General features: G+C 41.7%; 1 protein-coding gene across 1 annotated transcript; it reads left to right on the forward strand.

Moving 5' to 3' along the window:
- Window positions 1-19880: 19880 nt before the first annotated feature.
- On the forward strand, window positions 19881-25531 carry LOC147432184 (pentatricopeptide repeat-containing protein At2g03380, mitochondrial-like). The gene has a single exon (XM_086492169.1). It carries the CDS (start codon window positions 20096-20098, stop codon window positions 22871-22873), a length of 2778 nt encoding a protein of 925 aa, XP_086348295.1. The 5' UTR covers window positions 19881-20095; the 3' UTR covers window positions 22874-25531.
- The last annotated feature ends 2216 nt before the right edge of the window (window positions 25532-27747 follow it).

Here is a 27747-nt window from a genome sequence, read left to right on the forward strand (position 1 = left end):
TTTGCTTAAGGTCAAAGGACTTTTAACACTAACCATTGGAGGTCTTTAATGAAGCTAACCCTAAGGTTTTTTAAGCTTCATTAGTTAACCTTGCTCTTTGACAGACCATCTCTCATTTGGGCCCCTTTACCATTAGCCCCGTGTTGAGATAGATCCGTAAGCACATGTCTATATTCTAACCCTTGTTCCCGTTTATTATCCCATATTAAATGATCAGTTTAATATGAGAAAATCATTTGGGTCGGTTAGATATTAGATATTTAATGACAAATAAGAATTAAGCTCTCTAGAAGACTATTGGACAGTCTCCCAAGGGGTCCAATGAGCATTCAACAGCCCAATGGCTTGCCTGATTCCTATTGGCCAGGAGACAAAGGGGTCCAATGAGAGTTTAGTTGCATTAATTAATTACCTAAAGCTCTCACAAAAGGGGAAAGGGAAACACATGTCAGAAGGCTATCACTTATGCTACTTAATTCTCATTGGCTAAGCTTGGAGAGGTCATTGGGGTGTCAGCATGAGTAATTTGCATGAGGGGTCGACCAAGAGAGAGAGGGGGCTGAATTTCTCAAGGCATTATTGCACACAAATTACTGGGCCATTAAATGTTACATTGGTATCAAAGCACAAGGTTTCTCTTTTCTTGGTCAAGAAGGGAGGTCCTCAAGCTAGCTATTAATTGTTGGTATTATTAATTGCAATTGAGTAAGAAGAATAGGGATTTTTTAGCCTCACAGTGCACCTACCTTCGTGCAGATAATCGAGCATTACCGTTAAGAGCTATGGTCTTAATAGTGGATTCTTACGGGGCTTGCCTATGGCTTAACCACTATTGAGCTTTGACAGAAGCCGGTACTTTTCTGGTGTTGAACGACCCTCTCTTCTATTCCTTGTAGTTAATGATTTGAGCCACAGGTACAGTAGCTTGAGTGCTTTTCTAAAGGGGTAAAGAGGAGTAGCAACTAGGGCTTGAAGTGCCAAAGTACACCTAAAAGTTGTTAGAATGGTTGACGATAGTAAAGAGAGTGAAATTAATGTTGATAGCTTTGATTTTGCTAATGAGTAGGCTACTAATGATGCCCCTATGCTTGTTAACCACCTTGTCTCTAGGCTTAAACAAGCCATGGGCAATCAATCCCTCCAAACTGAAGTGCATTGGCAGCTTCGTGCTCATGGGATTCTCCAAGCTCCCCATCATGACGAGAGAGTACCTAGGAAGCCTCCTTGTGAGACTCCCAAAAGAGGTCTCTCTCCGATTCGGGAATAAGAAGAGGATCCATACGAAGGGATCAAAAATTTTCTTCTTGATGATGCATCTCCTTCCCAAAGGAGAACTCAAGAGCCCCCACCGAAGGAACGAGATAGAAGTGAGTCTCTAACCACCTCAGCAGAGATGGCTCCACGAAGACGGCAGGCAAAATGCTCTCCATCTCCTCCTAAACAAGAAAACCATCGCACACATCTCCACACCATAATTCAAAGAGGGATGACAAAAAGTAAGATAAGAAAAAGGCAAGGAAGACGACACCCGCTTCTCCATCTTCTTCATCCTCTTCCTCTTATGAAAGTGATGGTGCAAACAAAGAGGATCAAGGCAAGAAAAAGGTGAGAAAGAGGTCACCCTCTTCTCAATCTTCCTCAAATTCTTCCTCTTCTGAAGAAAGCAATGGTGCAACTTTTGAACCATAAAAAAGAAGAGGCCATAGGAAATCCTATGTCGCGTGGAAGAGGTCATCCAAGCTCAAGAAGCTCAAAGAGGGAGGAAAGAGGATCTCTTTCCTTACCTACGATGGCACCTTTGGTGCTATGGACAGTCTTGGCCTTTCTCCAAAAATTCAATGCGGCGTTTGGAGATGAAGGTTTCACGGAGTCCTCTAAGCTACACCATGTAGCTATGCACTTTCAAAAGTCCGCCAGGCAATGGTGGTCTAGCCTACGGGCCAACGGTGAAGCTCCACAAACATGGAAAGCCTTAAGAGCTTCCATTATGAAGCAGTTTTTTGCCACCGATGCCAAAGACAAAGTACTCACCGAATGGAGAAGCTTGAAGCTCTCTCCCTCTACGAATTCATTCACATATATATAGACAAGTTTTGGGATTTACATCTCAAATCCACTGTCTTTAAAAAGATGGATTTTGGAGAGCAAAAACAAAAAATTTATGCGGCCTTAACTGAAGAAATGACGGATTATGTCAACTTTCAAAGGCCACGCAACATGTTTGTGTCTATACACCATACTACAGTGGCTTCTCAAATCAATTTTCAAACAGGGGCTAAGAGAAATTCTAAGCCCATGGAAAACAAGGATTCCAATGAACCTAAGGGGAAGGACAATGTCCAAAAGTCTCCTAAGGGTAATTCCAATAACAACAAAGCTAAGGAGAAGGGAGTTTACAAAGGCAAAAACAAACTCTCTCCTGAAGAGCTTGACCGTTATCGCAAGGATAACCGTTGTTTCAAGTGCGGCAAGCAAGGGCATCCGTAACGCGCTTGTCCCCAAAAGAATACCCACCATGGGCCTCCTAGAGCTACCTTGGTTGAAATCCAAGAAGAGGAAGCTCACCACAAAGGATCTCCCTTATGCCATGCTTGGGGAAAGGTAAGAGAAAATGATGCTTTTATTCTCTTTGACCCTGGTTCTTTGACCCTGGTTCTACTCATAATTTCATATCCACAAAGTTGGCCACAAAGCTAGGCATCCAAGCCTATGAGATGGGAGATGTCCTACCCGCAGATGGTGTTTTCAAGGGGCAAGAAGCTTCAGTCACTCCCTTAATCGGGAAATTGAGGCTCCATGTCCAAAGCTATGTAGACAAAGAGGACTTCTTTATCTCTCCTCTCAAGCATGAGGATGTAATCCTAGGGGCACCATGGTTTGATTGCATGGCTGCCAATGTTAAATTCCCTGAAAGGAAAATCTACTTTAGGTTCATGGAAAAACATATGTACATAGATGCTAAGGAGTTGGGTAACACCATACCCATTGTACATACGCAAGCTTTCAATAAGTCAATAAAGAGCTCTATTTCTGTGTACATGATTTTTGTTAAAGATTCTCAAAATGAACCTAATGCTTTAGCAAAAGAAAATATAAGCAATCACAAATAATTAGAGTTATCCAATTTTCTTTAGGGGTTTCAAGATGTCTTTATTGATGACATACGACATCCCTTGTGAACGACCTCCTAAGCGAGGCAATGATGACCATGCAATTGAACTTCTTCTAGGAAGTTCACCGCCTAATAAACCTCCTTATAGAGTTTCTCAAGCTCAACAAGAGGAGATTATGCGGGAAGTGCATGAGTTAGTTGAAAAGGGCATGGTTAGGCCTAGCTCATCTCCATTTTGCTCACCTGTGTTATTAGTGCAAAAGAAAGACAGCACATATCATATGTGTGTCAACTATAGGGCACTAGATAGGATCACTATCAAAAAATAAGTTTCTCGTTCCACGGGTAGAAGACCTATTTGATAAGCTACAAGGGTCCACCTACTTCAGTAGGATTGACCTAAAAAGTGGCTACCATCAAATAAGGATAGTTGATCAAGACATTCTAAAGACCGCATTTCGTACTACATTTGGTCTTTACAAATACATTGTCATGCCTTTTGGCTTGACCAATGTACCAGCCACATTCAACAGCTTGATCGAGAAGCTATTCAAGCCTCACCGAACCTTTACTTGAGTGTTCTTTGATGATATTATCATCTACTCTAATTCACTAGACGAACACAAGCAACACCTCCAGGTAATATTTTGAGTCTTAAGATAGAATAAACTTTATGTTAATCAAAAGAAAAGTGAGTTTTTCTTACAAGAGATTCAGTATTTAGGTCACATTATCTCTCAAGATGGCATCCAACTGGATCCATCAAAGTTAGAGGTAATAAATGGATGGCCTAATCCAAGGAATCTTCATGAACTAAGAAGATTATAGGTATGTGTGCATACTATAGACGCTTCCTAGAAAAGTTCTCATTAATAGCAGGACCATTACATGACCCAACAAAGAAGAATGTTAGGTATACATGGACTGCTAAGGAGAACAATGCTTTCAAAAAGCTTAAAGACAAGCTTATCTCTCAACCTGTGCTTATGCTACCAGATCTCTCAAAGCCATTTGAGGTCCAATGTGACGCTTGTGGTGATTGCCTTGGAGCTGTTTTGCTCCAAAAAGGGCACGCCATAGCCTATGAAAGTCAAAGGCTCGACCCTGTTGAGCAAGCTCTAGGTGTATATGAAAAGGAACTCCTCTCGCAGTTCTACATGCCTTAGACTCATGGAAGCCCTATTTATTGGGGACTCCTTTCATTCTGCGGACGGATCACCAAAGCCTTAAGTACTTCATGACGCAGACCAAGCTCTCCGACAAACAAATGAGGTGGGAATTTTTTTTTTCACAATTTCATTTTCATATTGCTCACATTGCTGGCAAGCATAATCAAGTAGCCGATGCACTCTCAAGACGGCCGAGAGTGAATGCGGTTTCCATATCAACTCACAATGACTATCTTCTATGATAAATGAGTATGCTATTGATCCCGATTTTAGAGATGTGATTTTAGCCCTTGCATTAGGGAGAAAAAGGCACGATTTACCCTACAAGATGGTTATCTTCTCTATGGCAATAGACTATGTGTTACTAACTCACTACGTGAGAAAGTAATGTATGAATCTCATGCTCCTCCTTATGCGGGACATAGAGGGATTCAGTCTACCCTAAAAGGGATTGAAACATATTTCTATTGGCCTACCATGAAAGCAAACATACAAGAGTATGTTTCTAAATGGGTGGTATGCCAAATAACCAAGTTTGATAGAGGGAAGCAACTTGGATTGCTTCAACCTTTGCCAATCCCTAATTCACCACAGGAGATCATATCCATGGATTTTATCTTTGTATTGCCCAAGTCTATCCATGGGAATACGGGAATATGGACGATAGTAACAGGTTCAGCAAACAAGATCATTTATACCTGTCAAAAAGACTATCAAAGCCCATCAAATTGCAACCCTCTTCATCTCACAAATCTTCAAGTACCATGGCTTGCCAATGTCCATAGAGTTGGATAGAGATCCTAGAATGACCAGTATTTCTGGAAGGGTCTCTTTGAGAATTTAGGAACAAGGCTAAATTTCTCTTCGGACTATCACCCCCAAACGGATGGCCAAAGTGAAATAGCTTACCTAACAGTTCTTGATCTACTAAAAGCCTATGTAACGGAAGTAGATCAAAGGTTCCAATGGGAGAAGTACTTACCCTTAGTGGAGTATGCCTACAATAACACTGTACATACTTCCACGGGAAAAGCACCTTTTGAGGTAATTGAGAGAAGATCAAAAAGTCCCCTGCTACTTAAAGTACACAGGAAGATCTTCGCTGCAGATGAGTATAGCCCAGACCTACAAGAATCTTTCCAAAAGATTAAGGATGCTATCTCTATCTCACAGCAAAGGCAAAAGGCTGTTGCTGACAAGTACAGAAGAGCCCAAGCCTTTAAAGAAAATGATTGGGTCTTGCCAAACTTTCCCAAGGTTCGACAAGGCACATGACGGGCATAAATCCTACGGGACACCAAAAGTACTATGCTAAGTTAGCAAAAAGGTACTATGGTCCCTTCCAGATTCTTAGACCAATCAATGAGATGGCCTATCAACTGAAGTTGCCCAGCCATTGGCTCATATGCAATGATTTTCATGTGAGACTACTAAAGCCTTACAAAGGAGAGCCACCTCAAGAACCAACTATTGAAGACCCACCGGAGATCAAGGACCAAGAAAAGGTGTTGCAGCCCGAGTCCATTGTCCGACATGAAGACAAGGTATTAAGAGGTAGTAAGACTATCTGATGGTATCTTATTAAGTTTAAGAATTATCCTTTTGAAGATGCTAGATGGATGCAAGGCATACAATTAAAGGATAACCTAAACCTTGTCAATGCTTACAATGCTTCCCTAGAGTAAGAAAATGTACAAATGTTAAAAATGAACAAAGTTTTTGTCTTATAAGACTCTCTTTTTCTTTATTGTGCACAAATGTTAAGTAGTATGCATGCTTAGAATCAAGTTTGTGGAGACGACGCCTTCGAGACACCAAGTAGAGCTTGTCATTATACTATGGAAGATTGATAGGACTAATGTGCAGACATGCTTGCGGCAGCCTTAGGCTCTCAAGAACCAAATGGATTAGTCATCCATTCTAGAACGATGTCGTAGGGTAACATAGGGATCCTCTACCCGCTATAAAAAGGACTAATGAATAGGCTTTATCTTCTCTATCCATAGTCGAGGACGACTATGATTTCAAGAGAAAGGTAATGTCATAATAACTAATATCTGATTCTCCCAAATGATTTTCTCATGTTAAACTGATCATTTAATATGGGGAAATGCCAGGGGAGAAAAGGCTAGAATATTGGTTACGCTGGCAGACCGGCCACAGTACGGAACCAAAGGAGGGAAAATAGGAATCCAAAGGAGGGAAAATAGGAATCCAAAGGGGGGGCCATCTGCAAAAGTTCACTGTGCAACAATGGTCTTTAAATACCCTAGGGTTCAGCCCATTAAGACTTCCAAAATACTAAGTTTTAAAAATTCAAAGGTTGTGTCCAAAGGTCAAAACACTAGGGAAATTGGATGCTTTGTGTGTGTACCAAAAGTCTTTAAAACTCCTACAAAGGAGGGGGCGAGCCTTGCAAGTAGGGGATGAGAGAGAAACACACACACACACACACACACACACACACACACACACACACACACACACACACACACACACACACACACTCACAAGCTTCCTTTAGACAAAGGGAATGAGGGACACATGTCAGCTTCCTATCCCAGATTCCCACAAGGTGCACTCAAATCCTATTGGATGGCCATGGAGGTGGACTAATGAGAATTAGGCTAGAGTAAATCTAGTTTAATTCATTAAAAAACACTTAATAAAAGAACCAATAAGAATTAAGCTCTCTAGAAGACTATTGGACAGTCTCCCAAGGGGTCCAATGAGCATTCAGCAGCCCAATGGCTTTCCTGATTCCTATTGGCCAGGAGACAGAGGGGTCCAATGAGAGTTTAATTGAATTAATTAATTACCTAAATCTCTCATAAAAGGGGAAAGGGGGACATATTTCAGAAGGCTATCACTTATGCTACTTAATTCTCATTGGCTAATCTTGGAGAGGTCCAACGCGGTGTCAGCATGAGTAATTTGCATGAGGGGTAGACCAGGAGAGATATGGGGCTGAATTTTCAAGGCATTATTGCACACAAGTTACTAGGCCATTAAATGTTACAAAAAATTTCATTAATCCAAAGAAGAGTGAATTTTTCTTCAAGAGATTCCATACTTAGGTTACGTTATCTCTCAAGCTGGTGTCCGTATAGATCCAACAAAGTAAGAGGTAATATATGGATGGCTAACCTAAGGAATCTACATGAGCTACGAAGATTTATTGATATGTGTGCATACTATAGATGCTTCATAGCTAAGTTCTTCCAAATAGCGGGACCATTACATGACTTGACAAAGAAGAATGTTAAGTACATATGGTCTGCTAAGGAGAAAAATTATTTTGATAAGCTTAAAGAAAAGCTTACCTCTCAACCCGTGCTTACACTTTCGGACCTCTTAAAACCATTTGAGGTCTAATGTGATGCTTGTGGAGATTTCCTTGAAGCAGTCTTGCTTCAAGAAGGGCATGCCATAGCATATGAGAGTCGGACTCAATTCCGATGAGCATGTCTTGGGCATCTACGAAAAGGAGCTACTAGGTATCCCACATGCCCTTGATACATGGAAGCACTACCTTTTGGGGACTCCATTCATCCTACAAACGGATCACCAAAGTCTTAAGTACTTCATGATGCAAACCAAGCTCTCCGACAAACAAATGAGGTGGGAAATTTTTATTTCGCAATTCAATTTTCATATTGCTCACATTGCTAGGCAGGCACAATCAAGTAGTTGATGCACTATCACGATGACCAAGGGCCAATGCGGTGTCCATAGCAACTCACAATGATCTATCCTCTATGATAGATGAGTATGCTACTGACCTTGATTTTGAAGATGTAATTTCAACCCTTGCCTTAGGGAAGAAAGAAGAACCATTCACTTTGCAGGATGGTTATCTTCTCCATGGAAATCGGCTATGTGCTACTCACTCTCTTCGCAAGAAAGTAAAGTATGAGTCCCATGCTCCCCCCTATGCGGGGCATAGAGGGATTCAACCTACTCTTTGAGGAGTAGAGACATATTTCTATTGGCGTACCATGAAAGTGGACATACAAGAGTATGTTTCCAAATGTGTGATATGCCAAAAGACCAAGAATGATAGGGGAAAGCAACCTGGATTATTCCAACCATTCCCAATTCCTAATTCACCATGGGAGAGCATATACATGGATCTTTGGATTGCTCAAGTCTATCCATGGGAATATACGAATATGGATGATAGTTGAAAGGTTTAGAAAACAAGCACACTTCATACCTGTCAAAAAGACTATCAAGGCACACCAAATGGCAACTCTCTTCATATCCCAAATTTTCAAGCACCATGGCTTGTCAACATCAATAGTGTCGAATAGAGATCCTTGAATGACCATTAATTTTTGGAAGAGTCTCTTTGAGAATCTAGTTACATGGCTAAATTTCTCTTCAGCCTATCACCTGCAAACGGATGACCAAAGTGAAATAGCCAACCTTACAATTATCGATCTACTCAAGACTTATGTTACAGAAGTAGATCAATGTGCCCAATGGGAGAAGTACGTTACTCTTGTAGAGTATTCATACAATAACAATGCCCATATCACTATAGGGAAGGTTCCTTTTGAAATCATTGAGGGAAGACCTAAAAGACCCTTGCTACTTAAGGCACATGGGAAGATCTTCACTGCTGATGAGTATAGCCGAGACCTACAAGAATCTTTTCAAAAGATTAAGGAGGCTATATCCATCTCCCAAAGAAGGCACAAGGCTGCTGCTAACAAGCACAAATGGGCCTTAGCCTTCAAGGAAAATGATTGAGTCCTACTCAAATTTCCCAAGGCTCAATTGAGGCAAACTACGGGCAAAAAATCGTACGGGCCACCAAAAGTATTATGCTAAGTTAGCAAAAAGATACTATGGTCCTTTCCAAATCTTAAAACCAATCAATGAGATGGCCTATCAACTCAAGTTGCTCAACCATTGGCTCATTTACAATGCTTTTCATGTGAGCCTACTCAAGCCTTACAAAGGCGAGCCACCAAAAGAACCAATAATTGAGAATTCGCCAAAGATCAAAGATAAAGAAGAGGTGTTGCAATCCAAATCGATTCTTTGACATGAAGACAAGGTAGTAAGACATGGTAAGATTATCTGATGGTATCTTATTGATTTTTAAAAATATCCTTTTGAAGATGCTAGATGGATGCAAGGAACAAAGCTTAAGGATAGTATGAACCTTGTGAATGCTTACAATGCTACACTAGAGTAAGCAAATGTAAATGCTTTCTAAATGAATTTTGTTTTTGTCTTATAAGACTAATCCTCTTTTCTGTACAAATTTAAATAGTATGCATGCTTAGAATCGTGTTTGTGATGGCAACGTCACTCAAACACCAAGTAGAATTTGTCACTCTACTTTGAGAGTATGATATGGCCTAAAGAGCATACATGCTTGCGGAAGCTAAGTCTCCCAAGCACCAAATGGACTAGTCATCCATTTTGGAATGATGTCGTATGGTAAAAAGGGATCCTCTACCTGCTAAGAAACATAGACTAATGATTAAGACTCTATCTCTTCTACCCCATAGCCGAGGATGACTATGGTTTCAAGGAGAGGTAATGTCATGAAATTTAATATCTACCTATTCCAAAAATACTTTCTCATATTGAACTAATCATTTAATAGGGGGGAGATGAATAGGAACAAGAGTCATGTGCAAATAATGGAGCTTAGAAGACCTTAGGGTTAGCTTCATTAAAGACCTCCAAAGGTTAGTGTTAAAAGTCCTTAGACCTAGGACCTTAAGCAAGTTGGGACCAACCTTGAGGTGGGAACCCTACCCAAGCTTGAGGTGCTTTTTGTGCTTGTTGACTAAGGTGCTTAAGGTGTTTGTGGGAACCTTTCCAGACCTTGAGGTGCTTTTCATACTTAAAGGACTAAGGTGCTTGAAGTGTTCAATTCAAACATGATCTCTCAAGAGGCATAAAAGATTGTCATGCTTAAATGACTAAGCTGTTTGAAGTGTTTAATTCAAACATGATCTCTTAAGAAGCATAAAAGACACATGTCAAGATCCTCCCCATTTTCCCCTCATGATGTACTTGAATTCTATTGAATAGGCTTTAAAGGGGTCCAATAGAATTTATATGTATTCAAATAACTAATTAAGCTCTTTCTCTCGAAGACGAAAAAGAGGATCCCTGTCCAAATGATATAATTACATAATGAGAGAGAGAGAGAGAGGGTTGACCAAGCATGAGAGGGAGGTTGCTTTGGGCATCCTCATTCTCATTCTCTCTCTCTCTCTCTCTCTCATACACACACACCCACACACACACACACATTGAGGGTGTGAAGCAAAGAACTCCATCTCCTTCTCTAAGCTTGAGAAGTTGAGAGCCTACACCAAAAAATCTTGGCTATGGAATGCAAATCCAACCAAGTGCCAAGCTTCAATGGCATGCTCATCTTCTCTACCATCTATATTACTATGCTAAGCTAAGCTACAAGAGTAATCTATGGTGAGGAAGGTACTTCTTTCTCGTATGTTACTTCTTCTTCCTCTTCTCTACCCTCATTCCCTGCTAGCTCTCTCCACCTTTGAAGGTGTTTGAGGTCTTGGGATTGAGGTTGGGGACAAGTTAATGCCGATTAAGGGCATAATTTTAATGCATTAAGCTTTCCATCTTCATTGCATCGATTAGGTCTTAAGAAACACAAAGCTTGTATTGTACAAAGTCTCTCATTATGGGAGAATCTATAATACAAAAGCCTTTTGGAGGGGGGACCGACTCTAAGTAAATTCGGTCCTCAACTGTTGTCAACTTCTCTAATTCTCTCCTTGCAAAGTATTGTTCATGCCAAGATAATTAGGTATAATGAATATTTTTCTATCCATCATCAAATTTTCTCTTTATGATTTTGAAGAATTCTCTTAGAAATGATCACTATAGTTATTTTAATTTTGCTACTTTCCATGTTACAAGTCCAATTTCGTTACATTGTAGGAATTCCATATGAAGAATAATAATAAGTTTGCATGAATACAAAAGGAGGGGCTTGTTGGATTTTGCTCCCTCTCTTTCTCATTCTCACACTCTCAAGTGCTTGTAATAAGCAAAAAACCGACGTGTACTCTAGGTCGCCAAAGTTGGCCTTTGTGTCTTGATAATAATGATAGCTCTCATTACTCTACTCGTATCCAGAGTCAATTTGGAGTTTGGTGCTTAGGATGGTTGTATCTTGAGATCCTTTACTTACTTTATTTAGCCATTACAATAGAATGAGCACTTTAGAGTTGAGAGGGCTCCTCCCATTACTGCAGCCGTAGTGGGCACCTCAAATTATTGCAACATTCTGCGTCCGAATCAGGTTTGATGTGCAGCTTCAATACATGTCACTCTCCTCAAATTGCAGCCACACCCCTTGCATCTTTTTCATAATTTCTAAATGTGTTTCTTTGGGGTGTTACCTTCTATTGCATTCGTAGGCATTTTTGCCCCTCGTGTTACTTTTATTGGCTCCACCTTGAGTTGAAACCTTGCATTGTTCTAAGCCCCCTAGGTTTGGACGCTCACCACATCCAAGGCAGGTGCCCTTCTGTACCTAAAAGGTAGTAGTTTGACCACTAACAATGTCACGATACAAAGGAAACATGAAAAGTTGTTGACCTACTTGCCAGATATGCGGTTGCTAGACCCAAGAGTCAGTGATGATATTGTAGGTCATACTAATATCAGCAACCCAATCGTACATGATAATCATTATATGATGGAGTAGTGGGCTTCTATGGCCCTATGTTACAAATAGGTTTGCGGGTGAACATAATGGTTCATTTAATGAGAATTCCACCTTCAAGTCCATCTATGTGGATCGCGGTTACTCTGATATGTACACTACAACATCTCCTTTCAGGGAGATCACTCCAACCACATGGTTGCAAATGCAACTTAATTGAAGAGAATGATGCCCTCTACACATTGATGTAAAAACAAAAAAAATAGGGTTATGGAATGCTTTCCTGCAGCGCAGCATTTTTGAAGTGAGTAGGTTTGGAAAAGTTGACTCTCATCTCTTATTTTACGTACAATGTCTTTCGGCACTCGCAAGGGTTCTTCTTCTTCAACAAGGTCCACAACCATCATAGAAAATGATCCAAATTATCCTAAGTGTGGAGATAGCAACACAACCACTCAATCAACAACGTCAGAAGCCATGATCATGGCATACGTGGTATCATTTCAAGAGACCGTAAACAAACAAGGTGAAGACTTATGGGTATTTATAATGGAGAATGGCACATTAAGGGTTCTTGTGGTTGAGAATGAGAATCTCAAGAGGACACTTGAGATGCAAACAACATGTTTGATGCAAGTGGAAGAGGAAGTCAAGGAATGTGAACACTCTCTTTTGGACCTGGATGCTTTGAAGGAGCGCATGAGCAAAGTAGAGCATGACCATGTATTGAAAGAGGAGAAATTTGACACCATGAGCTGGGATGTATGCAACATGAAAAATGTATGCACAAGAACAAGTCTTGGGTTGATGTATGTGGTGGTAACAATGTGATTTCTAATTCCTCCCTCATGCACGATATGGCTCAAACAATAGATGTTGAGAATGTGGATGTAGAGGAGTTGAAGGAACAAGAGCGGCACACCAAAAACATTGTTATTCATGGAAATCCCAAAGACAAGTTAGAGAAACCTCCTTCTCTTGCCATTGTTATCGAAGAATTCTTCAAAACCCACTTTGGCATGTTAGGAGTTATGGTTTACGGAGCACATAGAGTGGGTAAGCAAGGAGCTCCTTGCTTGGGAGAATGACCGATTGTATGCACCATGCCAGATGAGACCAAACAAAAGATTATCCTTGATAACAGTTGGAACTATTTGAGGGATACAAAATGTTTTGTATGTGAAGATTTCACTATTAAGAAACAAAATATGCATCGCAAGGCATATGAGGAGAGAAATAAGAAAAACAAGGAGATCTCTCATGAAAGAAAATGTGCCCAATGAGGACGCGAGTCCCTCGAGAAAATAGGAATGTGCAGCCTATGAGGCCGGATTAGAATTGAAAGTATGATTTTGGAATTGCAATGGATACCCATGGAATGTAGGAGTTGGCATAGATGAACTAACAAACAAAGATGATGTTGTACTTCTTGTTGAAACTTGGGAGCATGATACACAAAGGATTAACAGATTGGAGGATTATAATGTATATTCATTGATGTGGTCAAAGAATATCAAGAAACAAAGAGGGCAAGGAGGGGTAGCATGTATGGTTAAGAAAGGATTGGAAGATTTTGTATCAATTGTGAAAGATGACAAGCACAAAGGTTATGTATGGCTGAAAATTATGACACCAAAATGAGCACCCATTTTGTAGCCGGTTGTGCTAGATTCCTCAACATGATTCCCCCTTTTCTGCTTGCATGGATAGAGATCATCCATTTTTTGATTTTGAGGAGGACATTGATTATTTTAAAGGCAAAGGTGATCTTATTGTCTTTGGAGATATGAATGATTGCACAAAAACATTGCAACATGATACTCAACAATTTGATATGCCATACACTTCAAGGGAGTTGGAGGAAGTTCACTTGTATGATCATACTTTAATGGATGAGAAAGAGTTGGATCACTATGGAAAGTTACTTTTATACATGTGCAATAGCATGGGTATGCTCATTGCCAATGGTGTATCTTTGTGGAGTGGAACCAATGGATTTACATATAGAAACCATAATGATGATAGTGTGATTTAATATATGCTACTCTTCAAAGACATCATGCATAACATAAAGAGTTTTACACTTGGTCAATGGACCCCGGAATCATTCCATCGAACCTTATGTATTGAACTTACACGTGGAGAAGAAACTAAGCATGATAATCTAAGCCAAAGGGAATAGAAGTTATCACTATGTATGAATTTCAAACGGGCACCAATGTACATTGCAATTGTTGAACAAAAGTTATGGATGACAAAGCTTCGACATGATGCACCATTGGAAACTAAACAGGAAGCTTGCTTTGCCATAAAGCATGTCCATGGTATCAATAAAAATACATCACGCAAAAGGTGGTTTGATAAAGAATGTCAAGATGCTTAAAAGCCTTGATAAAGCTTGATGCAACTATGGACAAAGACAAATATCAAAGTCATTTGCATACATACAAGGCACTAATTCAAAAGAAGAGAATAAGATGGGAAGTAAAGCATCAAAATTTTCAAGTCCAAGAAAAGGCACATGCATGTGGAAGATTTTGGAGAAACTTGAGGGGCAAGTGGGTTGAGAGTTTTGGTAACTTGACTTGTGGATATGTGCACAAATTGTAGGCAACTATATGAGGAACCAAATGCTGGAAAAAGGCCATTGTATGGTTTACTCCCATGTATGCCCTCTTTATTTACTATTGAGGATGTGTGCGGTGGGCTTGAAAAGTTGACCACTTGCAAAGCGGGAGATCTTCAAGGCATCAAGTTGAAAATGATTAAAATGGACAGGAGATTTTATACATGAATGGATGTGTGATATGTTCAACCGTGCACTTCAACATGGTATGCCTTGTGATTGTACTTCAAGCCTTTGCATAAAGGAGGGGATGTAAAGAATGTAAATAGCTACCAAATTATAATGATTGGGTCTCTTATGGAAAAGTTGTTTGGGTGCATAATGGAGATAAAATTGAACGATTGGACTAAAGAAAATGGAAAGCGTGCAAAAGGACAAGTGGCTCTTTATTGACGCCATAGCACCATCGATCATCTTGTTATTCTTCATGCTCTCATGGAGGAGATCGGTTGAAAGGAAAGCGATTGTATTGTTGCTTTGTAGACTTTAAGAAAGCCTCTGATATGATTCCACATAACTATTAGTGGAGAAGCATAGAAGAACTCCAAGTGACAAGTGAGTTTATGCTTGCGGTTTCTCGAATCTATGAGAAGATGATGTGTCAATTGTGCATGGAAAGAGGAATTTCAAAACAAATTGCAAGCACTATTGGGGTTAAACAAGAATGTCTATTGTCACCAACTGTCTTTGGTATATGCATCAATCAATTGGAACAAATGGTACTTGACTCTATGCAAGAGGAAGGCATTGAAGAGGTCACTATTTGCAATGCGGTAATCATGCTTTTGTCGTATGCAGATGTTGATGTAGTGCTTCTAGTACAGACTTTAGAGGATCCACAGAAGCTTATGGTTGTCCTTGAGAACTTTTACTTGCATAGTGGGTTGATTGTGAATGAATCCAAAACAAAGGTTATGCTTGTGAAGATCAACCATAAGAGAAGCCATGTATTCTATACAACAATGAGACACTTGAAGTTGTTGAGAGATTTAATTACCTTGGCCTTGAGGTTCCGGCCAATCACAAGTGGCATGAATGTGCTATGCATTGTTAGGAAGCTAGAAACAGAGCATATTATGCATTTGAGAACATCTGTAATGCGGCCAATCACAAGTGGCATGAATGTGCTATGCGTTGTTAGGAAGCTAGAAAGAGAGCATATTATGCATTTGAGAACATGTGTAATGCGGGAAACATCGAGTGTTGGGTACTCAAGAAGTACCTTTTTGACACATTGGTGACACCGGTTCTTCTGTATGGAGTTGAAGTGTGGGGCAAGAGCATCTCAAAGTCTACTTGGAAAGAGTGAGAATGTCCAAAAGTGTTTTCTTACAACCTTTCTCCAAGTTAAGACACAAACACCATATATGCTCCTAGTTCTTGATTTGGGATCTCTTCTAATTGAGGATATGGGCATGGAAAGGGTTGTGGAGTACATGATAAAGATGTGTCAAAACCCCTCACATCGACTTCCTACAATTTCATGGGAAGCAAGCAAAAAAGTTCAAAAGATGCATAAAAGCAAGATCTTGAGCACGGGATGGATGCAAGATATAAAGAAGTGGTTTGGAAGATGGGATGCATTACACTTTCTACATGATGCCTCAATAAACTCTCAAGTAAATGAAGCTTTTCTACAACGCCAATGTATTACGGCTTGGGAGAAATCCAGTGGGTCATGCTTCATACATTACACCACACATATTGCCCCCAAACTACAAAACCATGTTCTTTGCTGAAAGAAGAACCCATAATCACCCTTACATGCTTGAGCCTATCCTTTTGTCAACAATACGTGCTATCGCAGCCATTTTGCTTAGCTCCCACTCCCTTTAATGCGAGGCAGGGCATTGGGGCAATGAAAAAGAGTCAAATCAAGTGTGCACATTATGCTCACTGCAAGTTCGAGAGTCTGAGTGTACCACACACTACTAGAGTGCTCAACTTTTGGTCACATTTGGACTTGCTTCCCGCACATTTTCAGCCATGACTTAGACCAACACACTTTCCTCTCCCAGACACAATGTGAACTCCCCATTGCAACTCTCATCACCACAATTTGGAGCATTGAGAATCACTCATCATCCACACACATACTACATCACATGTAACTTTGTTCCGATAGGTCATATTTGACCTCCGAGGACAATACTAAATTCTCTCTCTCTGTCTCTCTCTCTCTCTCTCTCTCTCTCTCTCTCTCTCTCTCTCTCTCTCTCTCTCTCTCTCTCTCTCTCTCTCTCTCTCACTGTGTGTGTGTGTGTGTGCACGCGTGCTACCCCTTCACCTCCCACAGAGAAGCAGGCGCCTCTATGGGAGGTGAAGAGGCAGCACGCACGCACACACGCTTGCTTCGAAGCAGGCGCCTCTGTGGGAGGTGAAGAGGTAGCGCGCGCACACACACACACACACACACACACACACACACACACACACACACACACACACACACAGAGAGAGAGAGAGAGAGAGAGAGAGAGAGAGAGAGAGAGAGAGAGAGAGAGAGTCATTTCCTGAGAAGGAGACCAACATGTGACAACATGCAACAAAGAATTAGGACACATGCATCACTCTCCAGCCCCTTTCTCTCTATCTTGAGTTAGGGCCGTGGGTTAGCTTGCTGCAACCATCATTGCAAGGGCAATGGTGGTTATGTTGCATGGAGGTTGAGAGGATCGACTTCTCCTGTTTAATTTTTCTAGGCCAGTTGTGCATGTGATTCATCACTTGGGGCAAGCTTCCTATCCCTAATTCATTTCAATCGTTGGCTTGGAGTTGCAAGTGCACTGGGTTTGTGGCACGGAGAGAAAGCCATGAGAGAGGCTCATTGTAGTTCCATAGTAGGAAAAACAAATAGCCCTAGGCTAGCCATGGTTCTTGGATTATCGTTGCTGACTCCGGGGTTCCATGAGATAGGGGAAGGAAGGCATGTTGTAGTTTGATAGGGCCCTGCCACCACTAGCTCTCATGATATTCCCAAGACTTATTTACAGCCAGTGGGATGGGGTGCACGGGAAGCAAGCCATTGTAGCACAAATGCTTTGACTAGCTCTCACAAGCAAGGTTACGTTGGGAAGGAAGCCAACACATGTTCTCTCTATTACCAATGACACGCCATCAATGGTGACGTCAAGTACACCAACTTTAATGATATATATATATATATATATATATATATATATATATATATATATATATATATATAGAGAGAGAGAGAGAGAGAGAGAGAGAGAGAGAGAGAGAGAGAGAGAGAGAGAGAGAGAGAGAGAGAGAGAGAGAGAGAGAGAGAGAGAGAGAGAGAGAGAGAGATACATGCTAGCATGTTGAGGGCAAGCACAATAGCTGAGTAACACCTATGGAGCAGTCAGTACAATGCCTAACTCTCTCTCTCTCTCTCTCTCTCTCTCTCTCTTCTTCAGAGAGCGCAAATATGAGCAAGGGTTGCAGACTCTCTCAAGCCATCTAAGGTGCTACATATAGGAGACTCATCTCTCTCTCTCTCTCTCTCTCTCTCTCTCTCTCTCTCTCTCTCTCTTCCTTCCAAATGGCCTTCTCATGCCTATAAAGATAGACCTCGGACAAGCATCTCTCTATTGATGACATCTTTGCATGTCTACCAACATTACTTGAGCATTTTCCCCACTTACAAAAGTATATTCTTCTATGAGATATCTCACATATGCATGCTTAAGCCTATTCCTTATCCACATTCCACACCCTAACAGAAACCCAACTTAGCTCCTACTACCTTCAATGGGCATTGGGCCCCTAGGAAAGAGTCCATATATGTATGTACCATATGATCGTGTGTTGATCACATCATTACAAGAACTTATTTTCAAGTTTTTCTATACTCTTTTAGATCTTTGTATTGGAATCACTTACTATGCATCCATGTAGGCACTATTGTGGAGATCTTCACCATAACACTTTCACTTAGAGCTATCACTAGGGTAAATGGGCCAATAATGGGACAAGTTCCTATTTAGGGACCCATCGTCCTGGTGTAGACGTACAATTGGTATGTACTTTCTTATTGATCAGAATGTCCAATTTATTGATGATTGTTGCCTATGGATTGTTGTAAGCAAAATCGCATTTGTCGTAGGTAGCTGCTGGCCAGTGCTATCATTTGCACTCCTCCTTGCTCAAGAGGAAGAAGAATGCAAAAAATGCTTGCCCCCTCACTTACGAGTTGTTAAAGTGGGGCTTTCCCTAGGATGGCCAATCAAGGGCATAGATACCATCCAAGAGGTCTTGATCTACTTTCTTTCTTGCCAAAATTTAATTCAATGGAACAATATAAAACTCAAACTCTATAGGTTTATTTTGACAACTTTTAGGCCGTTGTTGTGTCAAAAACTAAGAGAGCAATTATGTTGCAAAAATGGAGATGCAAAGGTTGAATTGTGGCCTTTTTGTGTGTGCAAAACTCACAATTATGAGTGATTGTATTAGAATGACACCAAGAAATATACAAAATAGCCTCAAGCTCAAGCCGAGCCTTGAGGGACAAGGGTTACATCAGAGCCTAGTTACAAGTACCTCGTACCAAAAGCCCAGTCCTTTACATAGCAAGGCTTGATTGGATGACGAGAGTCGCCCTAAGCCAATCATCCGAGTTTTTCCTTTTACGTAGCATAAATATTAACTCCTTACTTTCTTGAACAATCTCTAAGAATCTAGCCACTGAGGGGTCGCTATCAAAGACATGGCAGTTCCTGGCCTTCCATATCTTATTGAAGAAACAATATCCGACAATTTGAGTACAAATTAGAAGTGTAGGACTTCGAAATTGTTTCCTGCCAAGGCACATATCCTTCTTGAAAAACCAGATCCTTGTTGAAAAACCCTATCTTCCACGTTCTTTGTATCCATTTTCACACTTTCCTTGCCAAGCCTCTAATTGCCAAGCATTCCATGAAAAGATGAGCAAGGTCTTCGCTAGCCAATCTACACCGCCTGAATCTTGACGCCCATTGGCAAAGCCCTCCACAACACCTTCCACAAAAACACTGTGGATTCCAGATGTTCTTCGTGATCTCGATACATTGAGCTTCCGACCATTGTTTCTTCCAATTTTTGTTCAAAGTGGTGATCCAATCAGTCTCATGCATCAATGCTTGGTAGATGCCCTTGGTATGAGATTCAACTCAATGGAGCTTAAAGAATTGTGGCCCTTAACTTCAAAAAAAAATCCGAAGAAGCATCTCATGATTGAGGAAGGCTTCCCTAATACTAGCCATGGACAGATAATTGTGGCTATTCTATAGCAGCCATGGCCCATGGGTAGATAATTCCGACCATCGCAAAGTGTCTGTTAATTAACCGCGAAGAGGCCTGTTGCTATAAGAGTGAGCGCGACCCCCGCCGTAGGCTGGTCGCGCGCGCGAGAGAGAGAGAGAGCGAGCTCAAAGAATGTCTGAATCAATTGTTGTGCATTACCCTGTTATGTGGAAACTGCAAATCACAAAGCACTTCCCCCCCTCCATTCTCTCCATTGTAAGAGCACAATGAGGGGACTGACATGCAGAACACGTACAGAGGAAGAAGCTTTGATTTTTGGCCCTTGCAAGCAGCTGAACTCTTATGACGCTAATAGTGGGGCATTTGAGTTTGTGAGCCTGCTCAAGGCTTGTGCAAAGCATAAGGACATTTCTGAGGGCAGCAAAATACACACCCACGTTTCAACACAAGGATTACTTGATCATAATGTTTACCTTGGTAGCGCTCTGATCAGCATGTATGCCAAATGTGGTGCACTTGATAAAGCCCAACAAGTGTTTGATGATCTTCGGATCCGGAATGAAGTCTCGTGGAATACACTAATTGCTGCTTATGCGCTACAGGGACAGGGTGAAGAAGCTCTTGGATGTTTCAAGCGCATGCAAGCTGCATGCTACCCTCCAGATGCTTTCACATTCTCTTGCATCTTGAAGTCTTGTGGAAGCCTGAAGTATTTGGACAAAGGACAGGAAATACATGCACAAGTAGTGAGAGAAGCTTTGCTAGAAACAGACATTGTGCTTGCAAGTTCGCTGGTAGATATGTATATTAAATGTGGTGCACTCGAGAAAGCCCAAGAGCTGTTTGACGAGCTTCCCTCTAAGGATAGGATCTTATGGACCGCCCTTATCATGGGATATTCTGAACATGGACTTGGTGCAGAAGCCATAAGCTTATATGAGCGAATGCAATTGTGCGGGTTCACTGCAGATACAGTTACCTTTGTTTGTGCATTGAAAGCCTGTGCTAGTATACAAGCTTTCCACAAGGGAGAAGAAATACACTCTCAGATTGTGAGAAGGCGCTTGCTTGAAAAGGACCTTCGTCTTGGCACAGCCCTGGTAGATATGTATGCAAAGTGCGGTGTATTTGTGAAGGCACAAGAAGTGTTCGATGAGCTTGCTACTAGGGATGTGATCATGTGGAATGCGATGATCACAGGATGTGCCCAGCTTGAATGTGCTGAAGATGCACTAAAATATTTTCAACAAATGCAGCTTGAGGGCTTTTGCCCAACCTCAGTGACTTTTTCTTGCATTTTGAAAGCTTGTGGTAGTTTAAAAGCACAAGACAAGGGGCAGGAAATACATGCTCAGATTGTTAAAGAGCATTTGCAGGAAGAAAATGCTGTTGTTGGCAATGCACTGATAGATATGTATGCCAAATGTGGTGAACTTTCAAAGGCACAAGAAGTGTTTAACGAGCTTATTTTTCGGGATAATGTCTCATGGACCGCACTTATTGCTGGCTACACACAACATGGGCATGGTGAAGACGCTATTAGTTTGTTTGAACACATGCAAGGTCAGGGTTTCTCTCCAGATGCAGTTACTCTGTCTTGCATCTTGAAGGCTTGTGGAAGTTTGGGAGCTTTTAAGAAGGGTGAAGAAATACATGCCCAGGTTGTAAGGGAGCAGATTCTGGAAAGAGAAATTTTGGTTGCTAATGCACTTCTCTGCATGTATGCAAAATGTGGTGCGCTTGAGAAAGCGCAGGAAGTTTTTGATGAGCTTCCTGTAAGGAGTGTAGTGTCATGGAACATAATCATTGCCTTATATGCCGAACAGGGACGTTGGGAAGAAGTGATGCTTCTCTTTGATCAGATGCAACGTGGCTGCTTTTCTCCAGATACAGTAACCTTTATTTGCATGTCGAAAGCTTGTGGCTTTGCAGGTGCTGCATACTTAGGCCAAGACTTACACAGCAAGATTGCAAGATTTGGGTTGCTGGATGATAGTATGGTTGGCAATGCCTTGGTAGCAATGTACTCAAATTGTGGCATGCTCGTAGAAGCCCATGAATTATTTGAGAAATTGTCAGTTAAGGATGTGGCATTGTGGAGTATACTTATGGTGGGATATTCCCAACTTGGAAAGGATGAGGTTGTTTTCAGCTTGTATGACAGTCTAGTAGGAGAAAGCATAGAACCAAATTCAATTATTTTCACCGTTCTTTTCAATACATGCAGCCATAGGGGCCTACTGGATATGGGCCAAATGTGTTTCGAGCTTATTAGTAATGTCTATGGCATCATTCCAACCATAGAGCACTATACTTGCATTGTTGATCTTCTGTGCCGTGCATACCATCTTGAGAAGGCAGTACTAGTGGTCAATGAAATGCCACTTTTCCCTGATCTTTCAATGTGGCATACTGTGCTGGGTGCTTGTCAAAAATGGAGATTTTTGCACCTTGGAAAATGGGCATTCGAACATGCAGTGGAATTGTATAACATGAATGCCGCCACTTATGTGTCCATGGGCAACCTTTTTGTGGCTGCTGGCAAGCGAAAGGATGCAGACATGGTTGAGGCCACAAGAAATACTAGGTTAGCTGAGGAGACAAAACTTACTCTGTTGAATGATCAGTATCATTCTGTAGAAAAAATATCCGAAGTGTATATTCGACATGATTATAAGTCTACAGAATCGAACTGTGTTAGGTTCAGGCCTTCAAACAATGTCCTTTTACCAGATTTGTGTCTGTTGGCAGTTGACAATGGTGACGGACTGACAAAAGAAATATCACATAAAACTAGTAAGACTGTAACCATTGGTTCCATGGATCCAAAGACTTTCAGATACATGTCGTTGGAAGCCAAAACACCTTTGATAGATTTCAATGTCAGCTGTACTGGCTTCACAAATAGGCTAATTGGTGGTCAAAGATGCTATTTATTGTCACGCTTTCGACAATGGAGTGTATACTTGCAGAGACTATGGGTTTTGATTAAATTTAGTTACTTAATATTAAATTTTAATTTATTTGAACTCGCAGTGGTATAGTGAGTACAGAGCTGAGTTGGACCCTTAATTCTTCTGAAAACGTACGGCAATGACCTAACAAACTGTTCTGGCTAAACAAATGTGTAACTAGGCGGCAAAAACGCAGTGGACTTTTCAAGCTTTGGAGGGTGCACATTTTTCTTGCAGAGATCAAAGGGCGATGCTCAGATTCAATGTCAGCCTTCATTTGACTTGGGTTAGTTAGTGGCACCACGTATGTCAAGGCAATGACTAAGCTGCCTAAATGAAGAAGTCTAATTAAGCACCACTTTTTCATAATGTCTGCGTTTCAGGTAGAACCTGGAGATCAAGCCATTGGAGCTGGGTACGGGGAATCCAACTTCCAACTCATGCCAGAGGTTAGAGCTTTCATAAACAAGGTTGAAGGCCCTGGCTCAGGTTGTTCAGTCAAGCAGGAATGCGATGAATCTTAGGCGTGGAACCTAGCTGGCTGGATTTGAACGTGTGTATACCTTTCCCTTTTGATCCAGGTACATTAATTGATTAGCTAATTCTCAGTGCATTGTTTCACCGGTTTTAACTTATGCTTAAGGCTGCCCAGGATTGTACACCACTCTTCTGTATAAAAGGGAGGAAGAAACGCTTTTCTCAGACTCATGTGCACTGATTGTTTGAAGTCAAAAGTACAAGAATGTTGTGCTGAGAAGACCAGAGATAGTCAAAATGTGGGGATACTCTTCCAATGAAAAGTAAGAGATGCACAATGGCGGCTAGATCAAGATATGGGAGGAGGAAACAACCACACTGGTGGGCGGTACTGCCATCTAAGCACCCCATGTACCATGGTGAAGGAGGGCCCTTGTCTTGCAAGAAGGTCTCGTGGTGCTCCCTCATGTGGTGGGAGCTGCCTTGAAAGCTCTTGATCTGTCCACTGAGTGTATGGATGGGTTCCAGTCAGATATCACTTACAGTCTTCGCCGGTGCCGGACGAGTCAACATAGTTACCCGGAATGGGCAATTGGAAGGGGGAAGGAGGAACAACAACGGGAATGAAGTGCCATTCCCTGTTACGGATACTTACGTTTGAAGCATGGGACAAGGATTCGGAACGAGAAGTTGGAATGGGAACGGGAACAGAGACCTAAAAATGGCCATTCCCTGTAATTATGCGAGTCAAGCCTCGAAGATACGGAAGCATTGGGCTCTCCACATGAACCAAAGTATCAGACTGCAGAGGAACTGCCAACAACTCTCTCTATCCACTCTTGAGGTACAAACTCTGTGGCTGGCTGGAGTGTAGGTCAGCCCTCTTGTATCACAATCATCCTGCTGATTGAAGCCATCTCAACACAAAGTGCTGGGCCGTGAGGGTGGACCAACTTGCAGCACCCGAAGTGTATTGGCTAGCTGTCAAAAGTGTAGGCATCAGTCGAAGAATCCACAACCAAACTTGATGTGCCATGGGACAGTCTCATAGACGATGGCGTTGTGTCTCAAGTAACTCCCAACTACAGTAGCTTGATGGGCAACTAGCCACTGGAACATAGTGATTCGGCTGGTTGCTGTCCCAGAAGCGTCCCCAAAAATCTGCAAAGAGCTCGATCATGAGACCCTCCTCTTGCCAATGATCCACTACAGCAGGATGAGCCTCTCTTTGTGTCATTAGTATGTGACGTCCAGCTGCACTGTGTATTGTAAAAAGGGAGTCCAAGGGTGATTGGAGTAAAAGGATCTCGCCAAAAGCACTCCCTCTAGATCCCACTGCACTCTTACCAGTGGGCCTCTCTCCCAAGCCCATAGCCACCAGTGTTCTGACTGGAGAGCTGACGGGTCAGGGTCTACCATACAAATCCTCTCACTGATGCCCACAACTTGGATCCGTTGAAAGAAACACTCGGCCACCTCTAGTGCCTTGGTAGTGACTCTGTGGAGGCAGCCCTCTCTCTAAATTTCAAAGAACACGCGAAAATTTGTGTCAGAGCAAACCCCAACTGCAATGAGGACCTCTAGTCGAGTGAAAGTCTACCATCGAGTAGGGAGCCGTTGGCTCAAGAGGGATGTGCCACTCTGCTGGTATAGCCTTTACAATATCCTGACACATGCTCTACAACCCCCTCATGTCTCACAGTTGACGGCTCTAAATCTCCTTAGAAAGTGCTATAAACTGTAGCCAATCCCCAAAGGTGCAGGATGGATACTCTGCTGTGGGACCTTAAGAGCCATGAGGTCGGCTACCAACCAGGTGACCTCGTTGTGTCCTGACCAAGGGATTGCATGTAAGTGGTTGTCTCAATGGTTGGTGTTGCTCAAGGCCACTCCGTAGCTGCTCCCAAGACTCAAAGAAAACGGCCCTCATCTCCTGCTCAACCCCACTCTGCGCATCTCTGTGAAAATCAAGCGAGTATAAGGGCTCCATGGGTTGCCCGTCTACTAGACCCGAGCACGAAATTGGTGGAGCAATAGCTCCTTCTAGGGCTCCTTCCTTGGAAAAGGACCTTTGACAATGAGGTTCCCAAGGAGGCTCTACTCTGCCACGCTGGGTCGATGATCCCCAACCATCCTTGAGAGCAAGGTAAAGCTATTACTTGCTAGAAAACTTTAACACGAGCAGACTGTGTCTCGCCTTGAACAAAAATAGTTATTGATAACCTCTTCCACTGGCTGATGCAAGAACTTAAGAAAATCCAGCAAGACGTGATGCACCACATCGTAGCCAAAAGCTCCTGGTTGGTCACTAAAATCTTGACAACAAGAGAAAGCCGTGCCGAACTCCAATGGAGCAGTTTCCTCTTGACGGATAGGAATAGAGGAGTTATCTGTTGCTCTAGTGACAGTTTCAAACCAACCTAACAACCCAAGTATCAAACTTGTTTCCTTGGGCCAATCCACTTAAAGTTCTCTCTATGCGACCGATTAGGCGTCGGAGCATGATCAATCCAAAAATCCATTGTCTTCAGCCAATTAATCAATGCTCCTGACACACAATATAACACCTCAAGGGATTGTCCACATGTGAGGTGTAGCAGAATTGAAATGGTGAAGATCTAAACTTTACACTTTCACAAAATCTTTACTTCTTTCCTTGCGTCAATGTGTACTACTTAGTACGAGAGATGGTTCACTTTATTTCTTAGAAGATAGAGAATGAGACAGAGAGGTAGATATGTGTATGTAGAGAGAGAGAGAGAGAGAGAGAGAGAGAGAGAGAGAGCAACACGATGGGGTTTCAATCAACCCTCTCAAGGACCCTCTACACCATTGTTGATGTGGTATTTGCTTTTGATTGCTGTGCGCGTCTGTCGCACGTGTCAATGCAAGGAACTTGCCGATACATCGTGTGCGAGCCACAAATGGCTCCAAACACACAACAAGCTCAAACTAGTATGCTCAAAGATGGCGATGGTGTGTCACTCACCGCTCTACGCTTGCTGTAGTGGAGGATTCCTCGCCGCGAAGAAGGAGACGCCGCTACGCCGCGCTCAACCGTCTCACCGCCGTCGTGCCGTCGCAATGCTCGATCGCACACTCTCTCTCTGTCTCTCTCTCATGCATACATACACACATAAGGAGATGAAGAAGAAGAAGATGGAGATGGAGCAAGAGCACTCTTCAATTGCACAAATGAGAGAATAAGTGAATTTTAGGTTTAGTTGACTTTTATATGAGCTCGCCCCATTCACACTTGGGCGCCCATTCTTAGCCAACTAATCCCTTGAATGTTCAGTTAGAGTGCGCCTCTCATCGGCGATCACTTTTACCCTTTTCCTATTTGACCGATAAGCTCGGTACCTGACTCTACCAAGTAAATAATACAACGTCCGTCGTAGGTGATATGGTGTCTGTGAGCCGCGAGGGTTAACATGTCCCCCTTCCTGATGTAGATTCCGTCCTCGGAAGCTATTGAGTTGAAGCTCGTTCGTCGAGGTGGAAGAGCATTTAAGATGAATGTCCTTAGCCTTCTTCAGTCACTGCAAAATTAAACAAAATTGGCACAGTAATTGCACTCATATAGAATTAAAAAGCATATGCAGTTGTAGGCCGACAATATGATTGGTAACAAAATCTTTAACCATTTGTCAGCAATAAACATTAAATTGCAATATAATCAAATGCATAAACAGATGTAAAGGTAAAAAATGAAACAAGTTTGGTGTTGCTAATTTAACGGTCGAAAGGCACTAGAGATCGACTATTAATACCATGGGTAAGCTTCTTAATTTTCTCTGGTCAATTAAGCTGTTTAATCGCGAGAGCCAAGTATTTTATGTTTGAGAGCTGACTAGAGGCTATACCTAGAAGACCTTGTAGTTAAGCTACAATAAAAGGAATTTCTCATGAAATCATCGCCCGACTGATTACCTTTTCTTTGACCCCCCAAAGTCTTTTCATAGTGATTCAATTTTGATGTGTGTGCTTATTTTGTATGCCTTGGGATTTTTGCTTTTCAAGAAAAAGTGTCCACACTGGGAACCTCTAGGGCTCTAGCACCATAGGCGATACATGTGAGTGAAGTACCAAATCAAGCTGAGATTTCTCTTCCAGCTTAAGATTTTACATTGTGGCACTTTGATTTATTTATTTTTTGGTTCGTTTTCAGTATTTTAATTTTGTAACTTTGGGGGGTCATATAACACGGTTACCCTCCTCAGGCTCATCACACTAGTAAAGTCCCTTTATAATACTTAAGCTAAAGGTTAATAGGGACTAAGCCCACTAGAAAGCCCTAGTACATTTCACACAATGCTTCCTAAATCGGATTAAGAACCTAAATAACCATTGATGATTAGGAAGGCATTCCCCATGGTATTAAGAGAAGATCTGTAACACCTAACTTGGTCAAACTAGCTTAGTCGGACTCCTTGATTTTTAAATCTAGACAAGTGATTATGACAAAAAATTAAATTGAATTTAAT

The sequence above is a fragment of the Adiantum capillus-veneris genome, chromosome 20 (genome assembly GCF_014529385.1).
Source record: "Adiantum capillus-veneris isolate H3 chromosome 20, ASM1452938v2, whole genome shotgun sequence".
NCBI lineage: Eukaryota > Viridiplantae > Streptophyta > Polypodiopsida > Polypodiales > Pteridaceae > Adiantum > Adiantum capillus-veneris.